The sequence below is a fragment of the Astyanax mexicanus genome, chromosome 7, assembly GCF_023375975.1.
Source record: "Astyanax mexicanus isolate ESR-SI-001 chromosome 7, AstMex3_surface, whole genome shotgun sequence".
Taxonomy (NCBI): Eukaryota; Metazoa; Chordata; class Actinopteri; order Characiformes; family Acestrorhamphidae; genus Astyanax; species Astyanax mexicanus.
This window is the reverse complement of record NC_064414.1, coordinates 6,684,561-6,704,508: the sequence shown is the minus strand read 5'-3', so window position 1 is coordinate 6,704,508 and position 19,948 is coordinate 6,684,561. Positions and strand designations below refer to the sequence as shown.

The following is a 19,948-nucleotide window of genomic DNA, read 5'->3' as shown; positions in this document are numbered from 1 at the left end:
CGCGCTGCAAATACAAAAACGCGCTGCAAATAGAAAACGCGCTGCAAATACAAAAACGCGCTGCAAATAGAACCACAACACAACGGAAGTGAGTCACAACACAACGGAATTTTCCCGGGGGACCTTAAAAGATACTGTACCAGCTAAGCTGCGTCTTCAGTAACGTCTCGGACTTCACTATGTAAAGGACAATAAGTGACAAACAAGGCGTTTTGTGAAGCAGAACTTTTAATAATATGCACACACCCGTGGTAATCACAGGTAATAAACATTACTTACTTTTCAGAAGCTTGTTTGCCACTTATTGTCCTTTGTATACAGCTGGTACAGCATCTTTTAAGGTCCCCCGGGAAAATTCCGTTGTGTTGTGACTCACTTCCGTTGTGTTGTGGTTCTATTTGCAGCGCGTTTTTCTATTTGCTGCGCCTGTGTTGTAATTTTGATGGATGTGTTTTGTGCTTTTGCAGCGCTTTTCAATTTGCACTGCGCTGGGCTTTCTCGGCCACCGTACTTTTCACCTTCAGACCAGCTGTTTACTCTCCACTCCAGCAAAAGATGCTCCACATATGAGCTGCTAACTCATACATTTCCCCTTATAAAGCTACGAGTTGTCTCTCAAATATGACATGTTTTGTTGTTGGTGAAGAAGACTACGTTTATACAGGCATCAATGTGTTCATGTGAGGCTGTGTTTCAGGGACAGATTTGTTCACACTACACACAGATACAGATACTTACATTTATGAATGTGAACCGTAAAGATAGCCAAATGTGGCTTGTAAGGTGAAAATATTGATTACTATTAAAGGGATGGGACCAAAATACTGAAGACCAAAAACTATAGGTCAAAAAAAAAAATCCTGATAAAAATCATTGTGAAGTTTTTATCATTTGATGCAAAAATAATCAATTTGCACAGATCTTCACATACATGTGGCTTTCACTCTAGAACGTCGACCCTCCTCCTCCGTCCGTGTAACCAATCAGAAGAAGATTCTCTCTTTTGGTTGAAGGGTAGAACTTTGTGTGAACAGAACTCATAATAATAAGATAATCAGTGTTACTCACATCACCCATTATCAGTGCTTTTAATAGCTGGATTAGTGTGTATAGGAGAGCGAAAGAAAGAAACCCAAACTGAAATCTAGTAGTGTATAATTGCCGGAATTCATTAAATTACCATTATCCAAGTTGGAAAAGCGAAAAATAAAGAAAATCTCTTTTGTGCACAGCAATGATAGTTACAAACTTCAGCATTCGCTACAGCTACATGAAACCCAAATACAGCTTAACTTCATACACAGAGCAGAACCTGCAAGAAAGTAAATATTGCGTGTGTTAGCCCTGGAAAGGTAGAACCTCATTTAGGACATTCAAGACTGATAAAGAAGTGGAAAAAGGACAGAACACATCACAATGTACAGGAAGGACTGGTTGTGTTTAGTCAAATATGATATTTTTTTTTTCCCCCAATGTGTGACAAAATAGAACCCCCCCCCCCATTCCACACAACAATGAACAAGGCCATGTAGCGCAGGTAGCCACGTTCTGATCCGAAATGAAAGTGCGACAGTCCTCTCCGAAAAGGCTGAATGAACGTGCGTCTCCATTTTGAACAACATCACTTGCATAAGATTAGAGATGTTAGTACTTTGTAGACAAAGAAACAAAAAAAGCCAACTGACATTAAGCCCAAGATAGAACACAAAATGGGAAACATAAATGACATATATTTTCATGTGAAGGATTATTTTCTAATCCTAGAAGAAGTGACAAGCAGCATAACAGAGTATGGCAGAAGGTTAATTATTGTTCCCCTCCACTCCTACAATAAAAGTACAACAATTTTTACAGACTGTAAGCTTAAATGGCATCGCCTGATCCCTCTCTCCCCTCCCCGACACCGTCTCTGACACACATATTTAAGCACGTGCACCACCTTCCCCCCAATCCTGTGTCCTGCTCAGCTTTAAGCATCCGTATTTCTAGAGCGGGGCATCTGCTCTACAGCAATCTAGCCCCCCAAAACAGCTCAACTATTACCTTAGGAAAATGTATAACACGACATAGCTGCTGGGTGGATATTTACTTTAATGAGCTCAGCTCTGAACTAAATTTCACTGGCTGGAAGCCACCCAGTCAGCAGAGCCTGGAGCCGTTCTTCTCTTCCGATTGGCTGAATGAGAAGGTGTGGGCGTGGACTAAGAGTTGAGAGACGTTAAAGCATGGTTCGTTCAGGAACGGTGAAGTCTCGCATCAGTGTTAGGCCAGCAATCACAGCTTCAGCACTTCAGTCCCAGTTCTCCCAGTCCTCGTCTTCAAACTAGAAGAAATATCAAATAAAATAAATTCACTTTTTAGAGAACAGAGTGATGTGTTTATTATGGTATACTATGGAATGACCTTGCGAAGAGCATGCAGAGCAGCTTAATATCTTTTACAATTTTTATTTATTGTATGAAAAGTCGATAAACAATTATGAGACCTGTTCTCAGGAAAAGAAATTAATAATACTATGTACTATCTGTATTTACTGAAGCATTTTTTTTTTCTAATACCACTTTTACTATACTACATATCTGGATGAGTTTAATACTTTTATTCAGATACATTTTTCATGTGCTGCACTGTAACTTGTTACAATTATTAAAATTTAGGAATTATTTTAAACCCACATTATTACTTAAGTCAGAGTGGTAGATGCTCTGCACTGATTGGATAAAGCTCTTAATCATTGAGTGAATCAAGAGATCAAGCTCATCTTACAAGAAGATCTTGCTGCTCCTGTTCTGCCTTTCACTTATGTAATAACTACATAAAACAGTACTGTATTTTTACTTTCAGTACTTCAGTACTACATTTTCCAATAAACAACTTACAGTTAATACTTAAGTACCAAAAATGTTAAGTACTTTAGTCAGGGTTTATACACTTTTTAACCAATAAATCTCCAAGGATTTTTTATGAATTTTCCATGCCTTCAAGGCAAATTTCCTTGACCATACGAATTTTAAAACAGTGCAGATATGGACAATAAAACCAAAAATCAACTGACAGTATAATCAAATTTAATTATAGTAGGCCTAAAATTAATCTGACACACAACTGTTAATGATAAAAACAAATATTTGTAGACCAAATTACCATGACTTTTCTAAAACTTTCTGTGTATTTTTATTTTTCCAAAACTTATCCAGGCCTGGAAATAGCTATTTTCAAATTCCATGATTTTTCCAGTTATTTCCATGACTGTATGAACCCTGTTTAGTACTTCCACTTAGCTCCACTTTAGTGGTGTTTAAAGAAACACTATAACTTCTTGTGAAGTCACTTTTTTGATTCAGCACTTGTACTTTTACTCAAGTCTGGATTTTTGGTATTTTATCTCTTCATCTCTGCTCAAAAAACAGCTTAAGAATGCCCACAGTTGTACAAATTGCAAGATATTATCTTTTTCAATAAGGTAAATACTGACTGGCATGCTCCAGACAAGGTGACAGAAATTTCTGGTTTGTGTCAGCCCTATTTCCTAGTAATTACTGTACACTTTATATTTGCAGTGTAGTATTGAACTATTTTTATCTTTATAAAAATAAAAGTTACTTTATATATTACATACAAGATGTTTTTTTTTTTACATAAGCTGCTCCCACAGTATATCATCGCTGTCCAATGAAAAACACTTATCTGCAAAACAGCAACTTTACAGGAGAGAGAAGTCAATGTAAAAATAGTTTATTTCAGGTAATTTTGAAAAGTTTCTATTGGTCCATTCATCAAGAAATCTTGGCACAGTGTAAGGGACAGTTTGTCTGTTTGAATTATGTAGTAAAATAAAAATCTACAAAAATGGAGATAAGTGTTTTTCATAGGACAGCAACGATATACAATCTACATTTACAGTCCCTTCACCCATTCTGTATATTATATATATATATATATATATATATATATATATATATATATATATATATATATATATATATATATATATAAATCTGCACTACCCTTAAAAAATACTGTACCGATTATACCCACTGCACTGACTGCGAAGGTTACTTCCTGCATGTTATGTAAATATTACTCTACTGTTTTGCACTTCTGGTTAAATGCCAACTGCTTTTTGTACCTGCACTCCGCACAATGACGTTACACATGAATCTAATCTAATCTAATCTAAACCTACATGAAACTTTAAATATTCTTTAATTTATTGCCTCTTTTTATCTTAAGCTTTCAGCTTAAATAGTAACATAAAACCTCTGAGATCACATGCAAATTATGTGATCTCTGACTGGTGGAATGTTTGAAATGGGTTTAGCTGGTTGAGGTTAGAGTAGTGGGTAAAATCACTACATTCCTTGTGATAAAATTCTACTCTAACAACAGTTATTGGGCTAATATTTCTAGCTCTGTATTCTCCTACATGTAAAGCACAATTAAAATATAAGTTACTATGGATACGAGAGTCAGACAAACACCGGAACTATTAGTTATTGTAATTGTTAATAGACGGAAGCAGGGGTACCTCTCCGGTGGCATCAGCTTTCGACAGAGCCATCTGGACCTCCTCTTCCGTCATGTCCAGATCAAAGTCCTTCTCCCAGTCCTCACTAACATCAGTACTGGAACCTGCCAAGATACAGACTGCTTTGAGGTGGGGTAATGGCAGAACTACGCCACCTGCTGGTTACACATTTTAAACATTTGTTTTACATCAAAACTTACAAATATGTTTTTTTCTTCATTTTGACATATGCTAACAAAAGTATAGGAACACCTGCTTATTTACTGTTTGTATTGAAATCATGGGTATTAAAACGTGTTTATTTCTTATTAACTGGAAAAAAGTTATCATATTTATATATAATAATCATCACAATATTCTGTGATTAATCATAATGAAAATCATTATTAACGTAGTTTTGAATAGGGGTGGGCGATATGGCTCTAAAATAATATCACAATATTTCAGAATAAATGTTTAACTAAAATAAATAATATAGCATAAATAATATAATGAAGCAAAAAATATTGCAGAATATTTAGTGATTGCATATAAACTGCAAACTAAAACAATTATACAATAAATACACCTAAAGCTTCACAGTAAATAATAGACTACTTTTAAGACAGAACAGCCCTATTATCACGATATGGATTTTTAATATCATGATATTTCTGTGTCACAATATATTGCATACGATTTAATATTGCCCACCCCTAGTTCTGAATGTTGGTACTTCCTGTGTTATTGTGAGAGGACAGCATTAATAGTGTTCTGTGGTTTAGGTCCGGCAGACTAGAGCCTAAATGAATGCATAAAATATTGTAATGTGTTGAGATATTGAGTTTTAACTGAGAGATTTTAAAATGCTTTAATAACTGATCATTTTTAACATATTTTCTATATTTAAATATACATTATTTACAGAACTTGTAATTGCAAATTGGAAGTTTGTAGGTACATACATCCATTGTGGGCAAATTTTCTGCTGCGATTATATTACCAATATCGAATTTACAAATATATCATAGCAGCAACCACGATTTACTCTTTCAGACCTGAATTATGTTACAGTGAAGAAAATATATAAGAATGCTGTTTTCTGACTGCAATGCACAAAGTAAAAAATATATATTCAGCAAAAAAAAAAATGTTTTGTATTTTCATGTTCACTGCAGTGTAATAATTTAATACATTGTTATATATTTTTTATAACTTTTATTTAAAGAACTCCTTTTACTTAGCAATTCATCCCTATTCATTAAAATAAACTCATTAACCTACATGATGTGGCTGGGAAGCTGCCAATGCCTTACATCTATGTGCAGATTTTTATTTTTTCTATGCAGTGGGAGGAGATAACTCCATAAACAAGTATATTACTGAGATTACAAGAGATTACTGAACAGTCTGACATAGTTTGAGGCAAGCCTGACAATGTCAGCATGTGGTTAGCACAATGCTAATTGGTAGGCTATGAGTTTCCATGACCCCACCAAACAGGTCTTGGGTGATCAGCTTTATTTGTGGTAAGGTTGAAACCCAAACTATCGCTTAAATGGCTTTAATTTGTTTCATTATGCCCGAGCTTATCCCACTCCCTCACCTTTCTTGCCGTTGTTGGAGGGCGTAGACTTGCCGCTGTCAGAGTTGAGCTCGAACACTCGGAGGTCCTGTGGTCCGTCCTCTCTGGTCTGTCCTGCTCTGGCAGTGCTGTTCTCAGCAGGGTTCTGTTCTGTCTCTGGCGCTAGTGAAGGGGTCACCACCGGGGCCGCCTGCTTCTCCTCTGCAGCCTCTAACCGGGCCTCCGAGAGCTTGAGGGTGACCTCCTCAGTGGGCGTGGGCCTCTTGGCACTCACAGACTGCTCGGGATGGTTCTCCAGCTGAGTGGGGAGACTGATGCTGTCGCTGCTCACTGAGGGAGTTACGTCAGACATGACATCAACAGGCGAGACTGTTGACGCGCTGGGGGTCTCGATGGTTACGGTAGGGAGTGCAGACTCTTCAAGGGGTGGTGTGAAGTCCAAGCGTGACATAGATGTGGCCCCAAGGAACTCATCTAAGGGGAGATTTGATGGTAGGGTTGTTAATAGTGCTGCGATAAAACCATATAAAATATACGGCCAAAATATACCAAACACAAAGTGTTTACAATATGGACAAAAAGACTGAGATGCTACTAGCCGCGTTTTGTCACACTTGTATTCCTTAAATTGGATATAAATCTCTGACACCACTTAGCGATGAAGTTTCTCCTTGATTTTACCAAATTGAAAAACTCTGGAATATAATTAAGAGGAAGACGGATGATCACAAGCCATCAAACCAAACTGAACTGCTTGAATTTTTGCACCAGGAGTGTAAAGCATAAAGTTATCAAAAAGCAGTGTGTAAGACTGGTGGAGGAGAACATGATGCCAAGATGCATGAAAACTGTGATTAAAAACCAGGGTTATTCCACTAAATATTGATTTCTAAACTCTTAAAACTTTATAATTATAAACTTGTTTTCTTTACATTATTTGAGGTCTGGTCTTTTTTGCCATTTCTCATTTTCTGCAAATGAATGCTCTAAATGACTCATTATTATTTGGAATTTGGGAGCAATGTTATACTTATATACCTATAATTAGCTAGCGCTTTCGCTAGCTATTCAGAGGTGAGTATATCGGCCTGTAGCCTCAGCGTTTACCATGTTAAAACAAGCTACGTGGGACGATCCGTTAGCTAATTTCATTCTGGCTTATCAAAACACTCAGGGTGTTAGCACTAGCGGTTAGCTGATAATGCTAATGCTGCCGCACCCATCCTTACAGTAAATCTGGATATTTTAAGCTTACTGTATAAAGAGAAGCGTTTTACTCACCCAAATAAACAAATTTCAAGAAAGAAATCTGTGTAGATAAACATACAGCACTTGTTTGACTTTAAAAGAGTTTTTTTTTTTTTTTTTAGAATTTTGTTTACTTAGCTTAGCTTAGCTACAACCCTGTGGTGAGACCTGCTAAATTAGAAGGAAGACATGGCGACTCCCCTGTTTCTTGTGTCACTAGTGTCACATAATGCGCCTTATAATACGAGGCGCCTTAATTATGAAAATAGATGTACATTGATAGTGCGCCTTATAGTGCAAAAAATATGCAGAGCTTCAAAGATATACACGTATGTGACAAAAGTCATGAGACGGGAATCTGTATCACGTCCCATACCTTTTGACATATCTCACTGAAGCTTAAAGAATGCTACACTGGTCTGTGGGATATGTGAGTGGGGTCTCCTGCATTGAATGTGGATGTGATTTCTTGTCTGTTTGCACTGGAAATTCTAGCCAGATGCCACCACTCACAATAACCGCGTCCCACAATGAGTCACTGTGGACTGTTGAATGCACACAATGTCGGAAAGTAAACTCTTAGTATTGTGTTTTCTGTTGGAAAATGGAACTTTGGACGAAGTGCAACCCTAATTACATGGCTGTAGGGAGAAGCTTTTTGATTTCAACATTTATAACTTTTAAGTGAGGGAACTGAAAATGCAACAAACGCCACACCTTCCTCCTCTTCCTCCCAACCCAAGCTTTCAGACTGAGAGGTCTCCTCTGCTCTCCGCTTCAGCGCCACTCTCCTGGCCTCCTCCTGTTGAGACACACACATATATTCAGGCTGTCTACATCATTGCACACACACAAAGCCAACTACTGGCACACAGAGGCACAGACATGACAATCCCCACAAACATTTGGTTTGCTTCCAGTTTTCTTTCTAAAGCTAGTGGGGGGAAAATCTGCTGAGTGCAGAGAGGAATCAAGGCCAATGCTTTATTAATGGAATCTCTTTATCGGGCCGTGCCAACTCTGCATTTCGGTCACAAAGGCCTGCTGGAACCGGACCACCTTGCGGCACTTAACAAACTTCTCCAATCTACAAGCTGCAGCGTGTTTCCTATTGTGATCAGCATTTCTTATAAAGGGATTTGGGAGTACATACTTAATGGCTGTGTTGGAACAGACTACTATTCTGTGGCTCATTTTAACTAAACTGGGCAACCTTTTAGCTTAAATCCCATCCCAAGTAATAAACCCAATAAATTGATCAACTGCTGCAAGTCACAACCAAGAAACTAAGAAACTGTACCTGGTCCAGCTGAAATACTTTGTAGAAGTAGCGCTGCCAGAACTCAGAGTGAGCCACTGCTGCTGGCACCTGAAAAGATTAAACACACATAACAAATCAACATACAAACAATTGAATCAAGGGATGTCAAACAATACAAAGTAAGATACATACAGAGATGTTAACTAAATAAATAAACAAAAATATTTACACTAGTGTATGCAGGGATGAGTAGTTAAATGTAAAGTACAATTCAGTCCCGCTACCACAAATTAGCACCACATTATCAGTAGGGGATGATTTAAAGAGGTTGAAAATAATAAAATACTTAACATTACGATCATTTATCAAAAGTATTTTATAAAAAGCAGAAATTAATAAATAAGAACAAAATAAGAAAAAATCAAGGTAACACTTGGATGGTCCATTTGATGGCCTCTTTGATGCTCAACTGACATTCAACTAACATTCAACTACATGTCTATTAAATGCAAGTGAACTAAAAGGTGAAGGTAAATGATTCTCTATTGAATATAACCCTACATTCAACTCTAATCCAAACGCTTATTTTAATATTTTAGGATTGGGTTTAGGGTTAGATTTTAAGTTTAGGTTAAGGTTAGGGTAAGGGTTAGGTTTAGGGTTAGATTTTATGGTTGATTAAGGGTTAGGGTTAGGTGTAGGGTTAGATTTTAGGGTTGATTAGGGGTTAAGGTTAGGGTTAGGTGTAGGGTTAGATTTTATGGTTGATTAAGGGTTAAGGTTAGGGTTAGGTGTAGGGTTAGATTTTAGGGTTGATTAGGGGTTAAGGTTAGGGTTAGGTGTAGGGTTTGATTTTAGGGTTGATTAGGGGATAAGGTTAGGGCTAGTTGTAGGGTTAGATTTTAGGGTTGACTAGGGGTTAAGGTTAGGGTTAGGTGTAGGGATTCGATTTTAGGGTTGATTAGGGGTTAAGGTTAGGGTTAGGTGTAGGGATTCGATTTTAGGGTTGATTAGGGGTTAAGGTTAGGGCTAGTTGTAGGGTTAGATTTTAGGGTTGACTAGGGGTTAAGGTTAGGGCTAGTTGTAGGGTTAGATTTTAGGGTTGACTAGGGGTTAAGGTTAGGGCTAGTTGTAGGGTTTGATATTAGGGTTGATTAAGTGTTAAGGTTAGGGTTAGGGTTTGATTTTATGGTTGATTAAGGGTTAAGGTTAGGGTTAGGGTTTGATTTTATGGTTGATTAAGGGTTAAGGTTAGGGTTAGGTGTAGGGTTAGATTTTAGGGTTGATTAAGGGTTAAGGTTAGGGTTAGGTGTAGGGTTAGATTTTAGGGTTGATTAGGGGTTAAGGTTAGGGTTAGGTGTAGGGTTTGATTTTAGGGTTGATTAGGGGTTAAGGTTAGGGTTAGATTTTAGGGTTGATTAAGGGTTAAGGTTAGGGCTAGTTGTAGGGTTTGATATTAGGGTTGATTAAGGGTTAAGGTTAGGGTTATGGTTTGATTTTATGGTTGATTAAGGGTTAAGGTTAGGGTTAGGTGTAGGGTTAGATTTTAGGGTTGATTAAGGGTTAGGGTTAGGTGTAGGGTTAGATTTTAGGGTTGATTAAGGGTTAAGGTTAAGGTTAGGTGTAGGGTTCAATTTTAGGGTTGATTAATGTTTAAGTTAGGGTTAGGTGTAGGGTTAGGATCTATTTTGAACCATTCGTTAAGGGTTAAGTTAAATTTAATGGACATTCAATTCAGTGTTAGTTGAATGTCAGTTGAGCATTAACAAGGCCATAAAATGGACCATCCAAGTAAAGTGTTACCAAAATCAATAATACACATAAAGGAGTGATAGATCAGTACAGCAGCTGATCTATTCAGTTGTTTGGTGTTTTCATGTAGCTCTGGAAGAGCAGGCTTTTTTGACTGAAAATAAACGTTATACTCTGCATGATGAGTGGCTGTAGTAACAATTTCTATTATTATTTTATATATATATATATATATATATATATTTATGCATTGATATTTATGTATATAGAAATATATGGAACATTTCTCCATAATTCAGCCTTAGACATCCACAACATACAGAATATGGAACTTTACAGAATTTGTAATGTTACTTTAAAATAACATTTCTATACACAATCAAAATACTGAACAGGTTACAGTCAGTAAAAATAGCTCAAATTGACATAATATAAAGAAAATAAGCACATAGGAGAAACATAATCATACCATTTTTGTGTAGAGGGCTCTGATAGAGGGGCTGTTCACCAGCAGTTCAGATATTTCGGCCTTTTTCTCCTCCAGACTGAAGTTGGAGAGCCAGGTGTCAAACTGCTCTGGAGGACCTGAAATAAATTAAAATAAATAACTAGTTTTACACTAGTTAACTACATGTGGTGAATTCACTTATGAATGGCGTGTTTTCTACAGTCATTGGTTTATATGAATAGTTCATATATTTCTAATCAACATATGTTATCAAAGATCCCAGCTGCAGCTGGCCAAAAAAACATATGTTTGGTATCTGGGATGCTATGCTTTTGAGAGAGAAAGAGAGCCAGAGAGAGCGAGAAAGAGAAAGAGAGAGAGAGAGAGAGAGAGAGAGAGAGAGAGAGAGAGAGAGAGAGAAAAACGTACCATCAGGTTCATTGCAGTATGTAGCCGGGTCTGCCTGAAGAGTGTAGAGACGGGCCTAGGAAAAAGAAAAAAGAAAAAAAAAAAGCCAACTCAAATTATTTTAAATCTTTAAACCAACACAAATGACTGCTGCTAAAACACATTCAACAGTGTTAATGTTATTCATAATGAATATCTCATAAAAAATGTTAAATCCTTCAGGTTGGAAATTACTTTAAAAAGTATATATTTGCCCTTCATTTGTTTAAATATCGTCACTGTCCAATGAAAAACAAGTATCTTCATTTTTGTTGATTTTTAGTGTACTGCATGAACACAGACGCTGTCCCTTACACTGTGTCAAAAAATCTTGATAAATGGTCCAATAGAAATTCTTCAGAATTACCTGGAAAAAACCCTTTTTACATTGACTTCCATTAAAAGTTAAGTAGGTTGGAGATACTTGTTTTTATTGGACAGCCACAATATACACTACTTGGTTTTATTCTATGTTAGCCATAAGTAATTTTTTGTCAGCCGCTTTCCAAGTTTATTTAAAGCTCCACTAGGTAGGATTGAGATTTTGTGCTTGTGGGCTCCCCCTACAGTTGTAGAGTGTAATAAATATTTCAGGCGGATTAGTTTCTCTTTCTCGTTTTCTGGCTTTCACAGACAAATTCGGTCTCTTTCCAGCTTCTGCCAGAGTGTCTGTATGTTAGTTTGTAAAAAATGAACCAGTAGTCCTTGTAGAACTGTTAGAACTAAAGGTCGGAAAGCAGGTCGCAGTTCTCGCGAGCGTTAGTCGCGGCCGCCTCGGAAAACTTACAGAGTCTGGTTTGAGCTCAGAGGAGCTCCGGCACAGACATGAGAGCACCGCTATTCCTCTTATTACAACTCAATGGAGCGCTTCTGTGAGTTTTAAGCTGTAATTTTACTTCTTTACCAAGATCAAAAATCAAGGAAATCCTACCTAGTGCTGCTGTAAGATTTGATTGGTTGTTTTTACACTGTATCCTATTTTTGGATATTGTGTGAAAATGTAAAAGATGAATCGCATAGTAGGGTAATCTATAATGCTGTTACATTTATAATAAAGCACATTTAAAATGACCATATTCTTAAAAAAAGGAACACCGCAATTGTGAGAACACATGCTACATACTCGCAGCATCAGAATCTTTTCCCACAGTTAGATGGAATGTCTGATATCTTAGCTTAGATGCTGCAGCTCACATGATTTACCAGTTCCACTTTTTTTGCTTATCTGGACATCCTTGACTGTTCAAGGGGTAGTGATGAGGAAGCAATTGAATCATTTGAAACAAACAATTAATTGATTAAATTGCATTTAGGCCTGTCACAATCACATTATCGACTTATCGTACAATAAATGGACATGACCGAAATAATATTTGATAATCGTGATTTTATATACTGTGTTCATTTGAATATTTGTTCACATACATAACAGTAAAGTTTTTTAGCCAGTCATGCTAAATGACCAATGCTTCAATAACTGTGACTTCATACAAACAGTGTGGGCTGCAGTAGGTGAAGAAAAAAAATATATGCTTTACAAACTATGATAATTTAAAATGCTGTTGTATTTAAAATAGCATAATTGCTTTCTTATGCTATAGTTTTAAAATGACAATAATACCTTTTATTGCAATCATTTCTGGGATAATATATCGTCCACCAAAAAAATGTTTTATTTTGGCAGGCTTAATTGCATTATAAGCCTTTTAGGAGCATCAGATAAAAGCATTGTATTTTTGAATGCTAGAGGTGAACTGAACTGGAATATTCAACAAAAGTTCATACTAGTCAACTAGTGCCAATAATAATAAGTTAAGACATTCTGTCATAAACACTGTTAATCAACGTATCCTTAATGAAGTGAAGTAAGTGTAAGTGAGTAAAGGCATTTATTTTATAAAATAGGTGATATTTCTAATATTTTTGTAGTTATTTAATTCTTACAATATGGCAAAAGCACCAAAACCTGTGATAATTTTGATCACAGATAAAATAAAACATTTTTACAATATCCCATTCTTAGTCTGTATCTTTGCATCAACACAAAAGCTGTGATGGCCTTCTAATTATTATTTGCTTGCTAAAAACTCCAGTCTGACCTTGCTGCTGTCGTACACCTCCGTAGTGCCGGCGGGGGTGGCCACCAGCGTTATCACATCACAGTCGATGGTCATATCAGGAGGAGGGGCGAGCGTGTCAGTGATCACGCCCAGAATATTGGAGATGCTTTTCTTCACCTTCTCTGTGGTTTCTGACGAGCCTTCCACCTGTTTACAAAACACAGATTCAGAATCCTGATTCAAAATAACTACAGGAGATAAAAATGACCCAATCAAAATCTTTTTAATCATACGTGACTAGGAATGTGCTATAATGTGATAATAGCAGTATTCTGTCTTAAAAGCTTTAAGAGTAGTGTTAGTATAATTGCTTAAATTTGCAGTTTATATGCATGCACTAAATATTATGCAGTTTAGAATTTTTATAGATTTCTATGGCTAAATTACATTATTACTTATTTTGTTACATTGCTTTTAATGCAAAATCAGACTCTTGGTAAGTTGCTGTTGTTTAGGAAATAGGCATAAGTTTAAAGATAGTTTTGCTATTCAATTTATTTACCATATATTTTGTTGAAGTAGTACCCAGAAACACTGTGATGTTATTTTAGAGCCGTATCACCCACCCTACTATGGCAAAGCTTATTGTTTGTGTGTATAACAAAAAAAAAAAAAAAACACTGAATCTGACATTTCTGACAAAAAGATGGTATTGAAATGTGATACATATCTGATTTGCAGCAATGTCACTCCACCTGAACAGCCAGATCAGAATTAATGCAACTTTTACATCAAAGAGAAGGACAAATAACCATGAGATAAAAGGAAATGGACAACAGCAGTGAGTAGGGGAAACATTGGCGGGATGGCGACCTCTTAACAAGTAACAGACCTCATAAATATTTGGGGTGAGCTCTCTGAAGACTGCCATAACAATAAATTAAGTATAGGTCACAGTAAAAGTTCTAGTCACACCATCAGATTTAGTGAGAAAATTTGGGTTTGAGGATTTGGGTCACTTTTACCTGCTGTGTAAATGTAGCCTTAGTCACACATACAGTATATAACATAGTAAAAGCAGAGGATCCTTACTGCCAGCTTGTTCTTGACGGCGCTCGCCGTGGCAACGATAGAGCATGCTGTGTCATGCTGGACCACGTTGGAAAACTCTGTTAAATCCCGCTTCAGGAACTCATATGCTTCGGATGACTGCGTAAAAAGAAATCAAAGAAATAAGCAAGAGGTCAGAAAGACAAGTAAAATCACTTTGTTATTTGACAGATTGGCAAAAACAAAGCATTAGTGGAAACCTGATTCTTGCTGTGTTTAAATAACTATAGAAATATTTATTTAAAGCAGCAGCCGTATTATTTTGTTTCAAAACTGAAAGCAGAAGCATTTCTGAGTGGAGAAGGGATAAAATATTGTGTTTAATGGTACCAGTTTCCTGGAACAAGCATTCCTGCTAAGTCTTCATTCTAAAAACTGGGGTGTCGGGTTGCTTTTAGAGGGAGTTCTTCTGGCCACGTCACGCGTCTTTACATACTTACGTCACTTGTACAGCCTCTAAAGAGGATCCGGCTCAGTTTTACTGATCGCGAGCGGCTGGTGGAGCAATGGAGACTTCCGAAGAGGAAACTCAGAGCTCAGTAGCTCATTCACTCATAGTAAAACCAAAGAAACAAAGGAGTGAAGTTTCTGACTGAGCACTCTCTCTCTCTCTCTGACTAAACATAACCTGGTATCGGATTCATCCCCTCTGAAAGGAGACCACATCACTCCCGCCCAGTTTAAAATGATTCTTCCGCATGCTCGGTCCAATTACCCATTCTCACCAGAGAGGGCCCTAAATCGCAGAACTTTTGATCATCAGCTTTAATTAATATAAATATTACACATATGAACAATAGTAAAATACAGATCACGCAGTTTTAACAACCTTTCCCTTAATCCTACCTAAAACTATGTAGTCTGTAAAGATGTGTAAAAGTAGAGATATTATAAGACTGTGCTGAGGTTGGACTCCTCTGTGGTAGGATAATCAAATCTTCAAGATGCAAAATGTGCATACTAACAATGCTCATCTTGACAATCTTATCTGATTTCTTAACCTAGAACCACTTTGAGACTGGCTAGCAAAATCATCCTCAAGGCCAAATACTGGGCTAAACTTAAACATGAAGATGATCCTTTAGCTGCTATTGCGCTAAATTAAACATTTATATGCTAAAGTTTATAAATCAATTTACCATTTAAACATGTTTAAACACACACATGTGGTTTAATTGGACAGGGCAGCCAATACCGCTGTTAATGCCCACACGCCATCAGTTGGAGATGGGGAGTCCACCCCCTGGACTTGTGGTTCTGCAGCAAGTGTTATTTGCACTGTCCTGCATTAAATGTGAATGCAATTTCTGTCAGAATCTCTTGTCTGCTAACACAGTCAATTTCAACCAGATGCCTCCTGTCACAATCATTTCCACCTGCAATGTCCACTGTGGGTACTAATTTCTTTTTATGATGTAGTCAATGTACAAAAGAAACAAACTCTTAAATAATGTGACTAGTTTATCAAACGTCTGCACTCCATGATCAACTTGTCATATTATGGTGTCCAAAAAGTTCTAAGAAATGCAGAGGTCAGGTGCCAAGTGCTACAACTGTACAAAATGCTCTGTGAAAATGGCCACTGGTCTACATTAAATCACTCACCCTGTCTTTGATGACCTGGTAGCTCTGTTGCAGCCAGCCACCCCACCATCCACCTTCCCTGTGAAAACACATATAAAGACGAGCATTAGTCCAATAGACAGAGCATACCTAATAACACAAATAATTATTTCAGTCCTTTCTCTTGGGGGGTGGACTGCTAATTCAGTCCCTGTTCATCTCAGGACTTCTGCACATTTTTATTTGACAGTATCAAAGCTTACAGGCATTTTTAAAATTTGGCTTTAATTCACAGGGATAGTGGTAAATAAAAATTACAACAAATTTTCAAAAATTACATCAAAAATAAAATATTGCTGGGCAGGGCTATATTTTGAATCATAAAAAAGTTAAGGAAACCCTGGCTTGGTCTAAGCTATTTACAAAAGGGCTATCTTCTGAGTGGACAACACTTATGTTGGCCTTACAACAAATGACATGTCCAGCAGTTTTATTTTAGCCGACACATTTTAATGTCAGAATACATTCAAATAAAACGCATCACTTTGAGTTTTTTTCAAGTTTTCAGATGTTTTCAGACTACTGCCTATACAAGCAGGTAGCAAAAAGCTGTTTCTGTTTGTGTTGTGCTTCAATTTTCAAGAGTTTCTTGTAAATTTCTAATAGGTAGCATAGGGTACTGGGTGATTTGGCCAAAATGTTATTGCACAATATATTTCTTCTTCATGTCAGAATCAATATGAAATGTATAGAGGACACCACCTGTGGTGCTTGTTATCACGCCCTGACAGAGCTGAACAATATGGTAAAAATATTCATCAAATTTAAAATGGCATTTTCAGGTTGCACAATTTATTCCAATATATAGGCTAAATGTTTCTTAAAATCTGCAATACTCATTGTATATATATATATATACGTATATATATATATATATACGTATACATATATATATATATATATATATATATATATATATATACGTATATATATATATATATATATATGTACATATATATATATACACATATTGTATTTAAACTGTGCATTAAAGAAGTTTTAAGGAGATTTAATTCAGATAAAACATTTCTAGAGTCTCGTTAGCAAAGTCAATCGTAATTAATGAATCTCCTTAAATGGTACAACTAACTAGCTAGTTAGCTAGCTAAACTTGCTTAATTCAAGCTAAATGTAAGTTAAAGGAAGCTATCTAGCTAGAGTCAGCTAGCTAAACACTAACGTTACTTGACAGCATTATTATGGCTGTCTAAGGAGATTAAACGTACAATGACGTGACAGCGAGAGATGACACATAACCTAACATCTAAATAAAACGCTCTAGCTAGTTTATCAGCAGTGTGAATGTATAGCTAGCTAGATTATTAAGACAAAGAACTCCCTCTGAAAAGCCAGTTAGGAGAATTTAGCAAAGCTAGTAAGCTAAGCTAGCTAGCCAGATGAGCTAGCAGAGTCAACACAGCTCGAATTTCAGTAGAATTATGACTTTACACTAAATAACGCTGATTAACGTCGCCAATTTCCAAATGTAAAGCATGACTATGCTCACTCTGCGCTGTAAAATCATTACTACACCGTGTAACCCGGATAACAGCGGTGTTTAAAGCCTGTAATACTGCTCTGTAATCGTTAGCTTAGCCGCTGAAGGCGCTGCGTTATTTTTGTAAACAAACCCGCTGCGGTTTTCTTCTGTCACAAATATCCGGACCCCCGCGCGTCCCCACAGCGGCCCGGCCACCGAGTCCGGTTCAGAAGGGTCACTACATTTTATCTACGGGGAGCGGGAGTCCGGACAATCGGCTAAAACCCGTTTTAATTAGGATATAAAAATAATTCCCAGCCTGTAAAAACTCACCCCTCCGCCATCTTTAACGCATGACGTCACCGATGTCGTCGTTACCCCGAGCCTCGGAGCTGAATCGCCACAGCGGAATAAGGTGTTCAGTTAAAAACAGCGCATAAATCAGTTTATTAACTCACTAAAATTAGCTAATTTAGCTTTATAGACAGATTAACACGAATATAATGAGATGGTTAAGCGCGCACTGTTAAAAAAAGATTAGTTTTAATATTAGAATACGGCGTCTGACGAGGGACAAACCACTCTTGGATGGAAACGCGCGACAACATGGCAGTGTTTCATTTTTTTTTAGCTAGTCTTTTGTTTTGCTGCTCCAAAAAAGAGGAAAATGAAAGAAATACCAACCAAATACCATCGAAACCAACACAATGACTGTTATACCAAGGCTATATATATTTTAAAGTGATTACAAAGTGTTGTGTTTAACAAGGTAAGTTGTAAAACACATTAAAAATCAATTTAGCCTTGTAAATTTCATAGGCTTGCTGAATTTATAAAGTAGGCTATGGGCAGGTGTTGTGAGTTGACTTTACACACACAAGGACTTTCCAATACTTTATGATGATTTATAACAAGCTGTGTCCAAAATAGCTGTAAATAGATATGCAGTACAGGGCTCCCTGATAAAGTTTGGTTGGTGTGGCGCAGTGGATAACAGATAAAAAAGTGGTGGATAGTTAACTAGTGAATAATTGGATAATAACATAGTGGATAACTTACCATGGCTAGTGCTGCTGCTAATCGCGCTGTTGAAAATATTGGAAATCTAAGCTTACTCTAAATAAATGGAAGCGCTTTACTCACCCAAATAAACTGTTTTTAATATGCACCTTATAATCCGGTGACCCTTATGTATGAAAATAGACCAAAAAATAGACATTCATTGATAGTCTGGACGGCATTAGTTTCTCAGGGGGTCCTGGGGTAATCTTCTCTTTTATGCGGGGTCCTCTGTGCTTTTATTCCCGTCAGGAACGACCATGTATGTGTTTTTCTCAGACGTCCACTGAGAAAATTATAGGCTGAATTATCTACTGTATTTTGCTGAACTCTGTGGGACTCCGGTAATTTTAGTGCCGCCCAGACGCACATCTCTCACGTTTAATAAAATAACTATTTGTCCACTGCTATGCATCGTAATTACACTTGGGCACACAATTCCTCTGAGATCCACGTAAAAACACAACAGCGAGTGGAAATAGAGGAGCTACTGAACGCTATGTCACGTGACCGAGAAAGCCTAAAAACTCACTGGTCCTCCTGTTTTTTTTTATTTATTATTGCAGTCTGGATACAGGAGTTTTAGTAGAAGTAGAGTAGAAGTGTGAACTATTTTTCGCGGACGTCCCCCTGAGACTATTATGTTGTTTGCCATATTATGCCCCCCCCCCCCCACTTTAAGTTAAGTCCCCAGAAAGTTTCTCCTTGTAATTGAAGAATTTCTGTTCAGAAAAAGAACCTTTCATTCACTCGTGCTTGAGCTATTGTTATAAAGAACAATTATGTACTCTAACAAATTTGAAGAACCCCATCTTTACAAGTATACATCTAAGTCTAAAAGGTAAACATATATTCAAGAACAGCAGTTTTGAGTTGTTCTATGGCTTGAAATAATGATCAAATTCCGTGACCTGGGCTCACTTCCATGAAATATTTGTGGAGACCGGTTTTGAAAGCATCCTGCTGTATCCTGCTGTATTTAACATGTGATGAGGATGTATTTGTTTTGCAGGGCATGTGAGTGAAAGTGGACTTTAGCACTGTGAGCAGGAAACACTGCTCAGAAGGTAAAGCTGCACACTGTGCAGCACTCAGTTTCACTGGAGTTTAGATCACTGGTCTCACCCCACTCACATAAAATCTATTTATGTTCTCTTTAAAGGAGCCTCAAGCTGTGAACTCAGCTGTGAAGTCTTAGTATTTCACTTCTCTGAACTCTAAGCTTTGAGCATATCTTATCCCAGTCTTTATTTAGTATTCTGACCTTTGCCTACCTTGCAGGCACGTAACAGTATTAGATGTTATCCTGACGTAATTTTTTGTGTCATCTGACGTCTTGACCAACATTCAACCTGAAATGTATGTCTA

The 19,948-nt window shown here is 37.1% G+C and overlaps 1 protein-coding gene across 2 annotated transcripts; it reads right to left on the bottom strand.

Annotated features, from left to right (window-relative positions):
* Positions 1-1,138: 1,138 nt before the first annotated feature.
* bsdc1 (BSD domain containing 1) lies at positions 1,139-18,022 on the bottom strand. 2 transcript variants are annotated; one of them, XM_022685110.2, is made up of 11 exons: positions 17,855-18,022; positions 16,024-16,081; positions 14,401-14,517; positions 13,348-13,515; positions 11,231-11,285; positions 10,823-10,938; positions 8,641-8,709; positions 8,058-8,142; positions 6,114-6,566; positions 4,529-4,632; positions 1,139-2,323 (listed from the first exon to the last, which is right to left on the bottom strand). In XM_022685110.2, the coding sequence occupies exons 1-11, from the start codon at positions 17,863-17,865 to the stop codon at positions 2,291-2,293; spliced, it is 1,269 nt and encodes a 422-aa protein (XP_022540831.2). In that variant the 5' UTR covers positions 17,866-18,022; the 3' UTR covers positions 1,139-2,290. The 2 variants fall into 2 exon arrangements, with proteins under 2 accessions (XP_022540831.2, XP_022540830.2); XM_022685109.2 differs by lacking the exon at positions 17,855-18,022 and having other exon boundaries at positions 16,024-16,095.
* Between the last annotated feature and the right edge of the window lie 1,926 nt (positions 18,023-19,948).

Excerpts from the sequence above, each read along its gene's own strand:
- bsdc1 (XM_022685109.2), bottom strand. The coding sequence starts at position 16,095 with ATGTGTTTTCACAGGGAAGGTGGATGGTGGGGTGGCTGGCTGCAACAG. Across the intron at positions 11,286-13,347 it reads AGGTGTACGACAGCAGCAAG|GCCCGTCTCTACACTCTTCA; the intron begins GTCAGACTGGAG and ends TCTTTTTCCTAG. Across the intron at positions 8,143-8,640 it reads AAGTATTTCAGCTGGACCAG|GAGGAGGCCAGGAGAGTGGC; the intron begins GTACAGTTTCTT and ends GTGTCTCAACAG.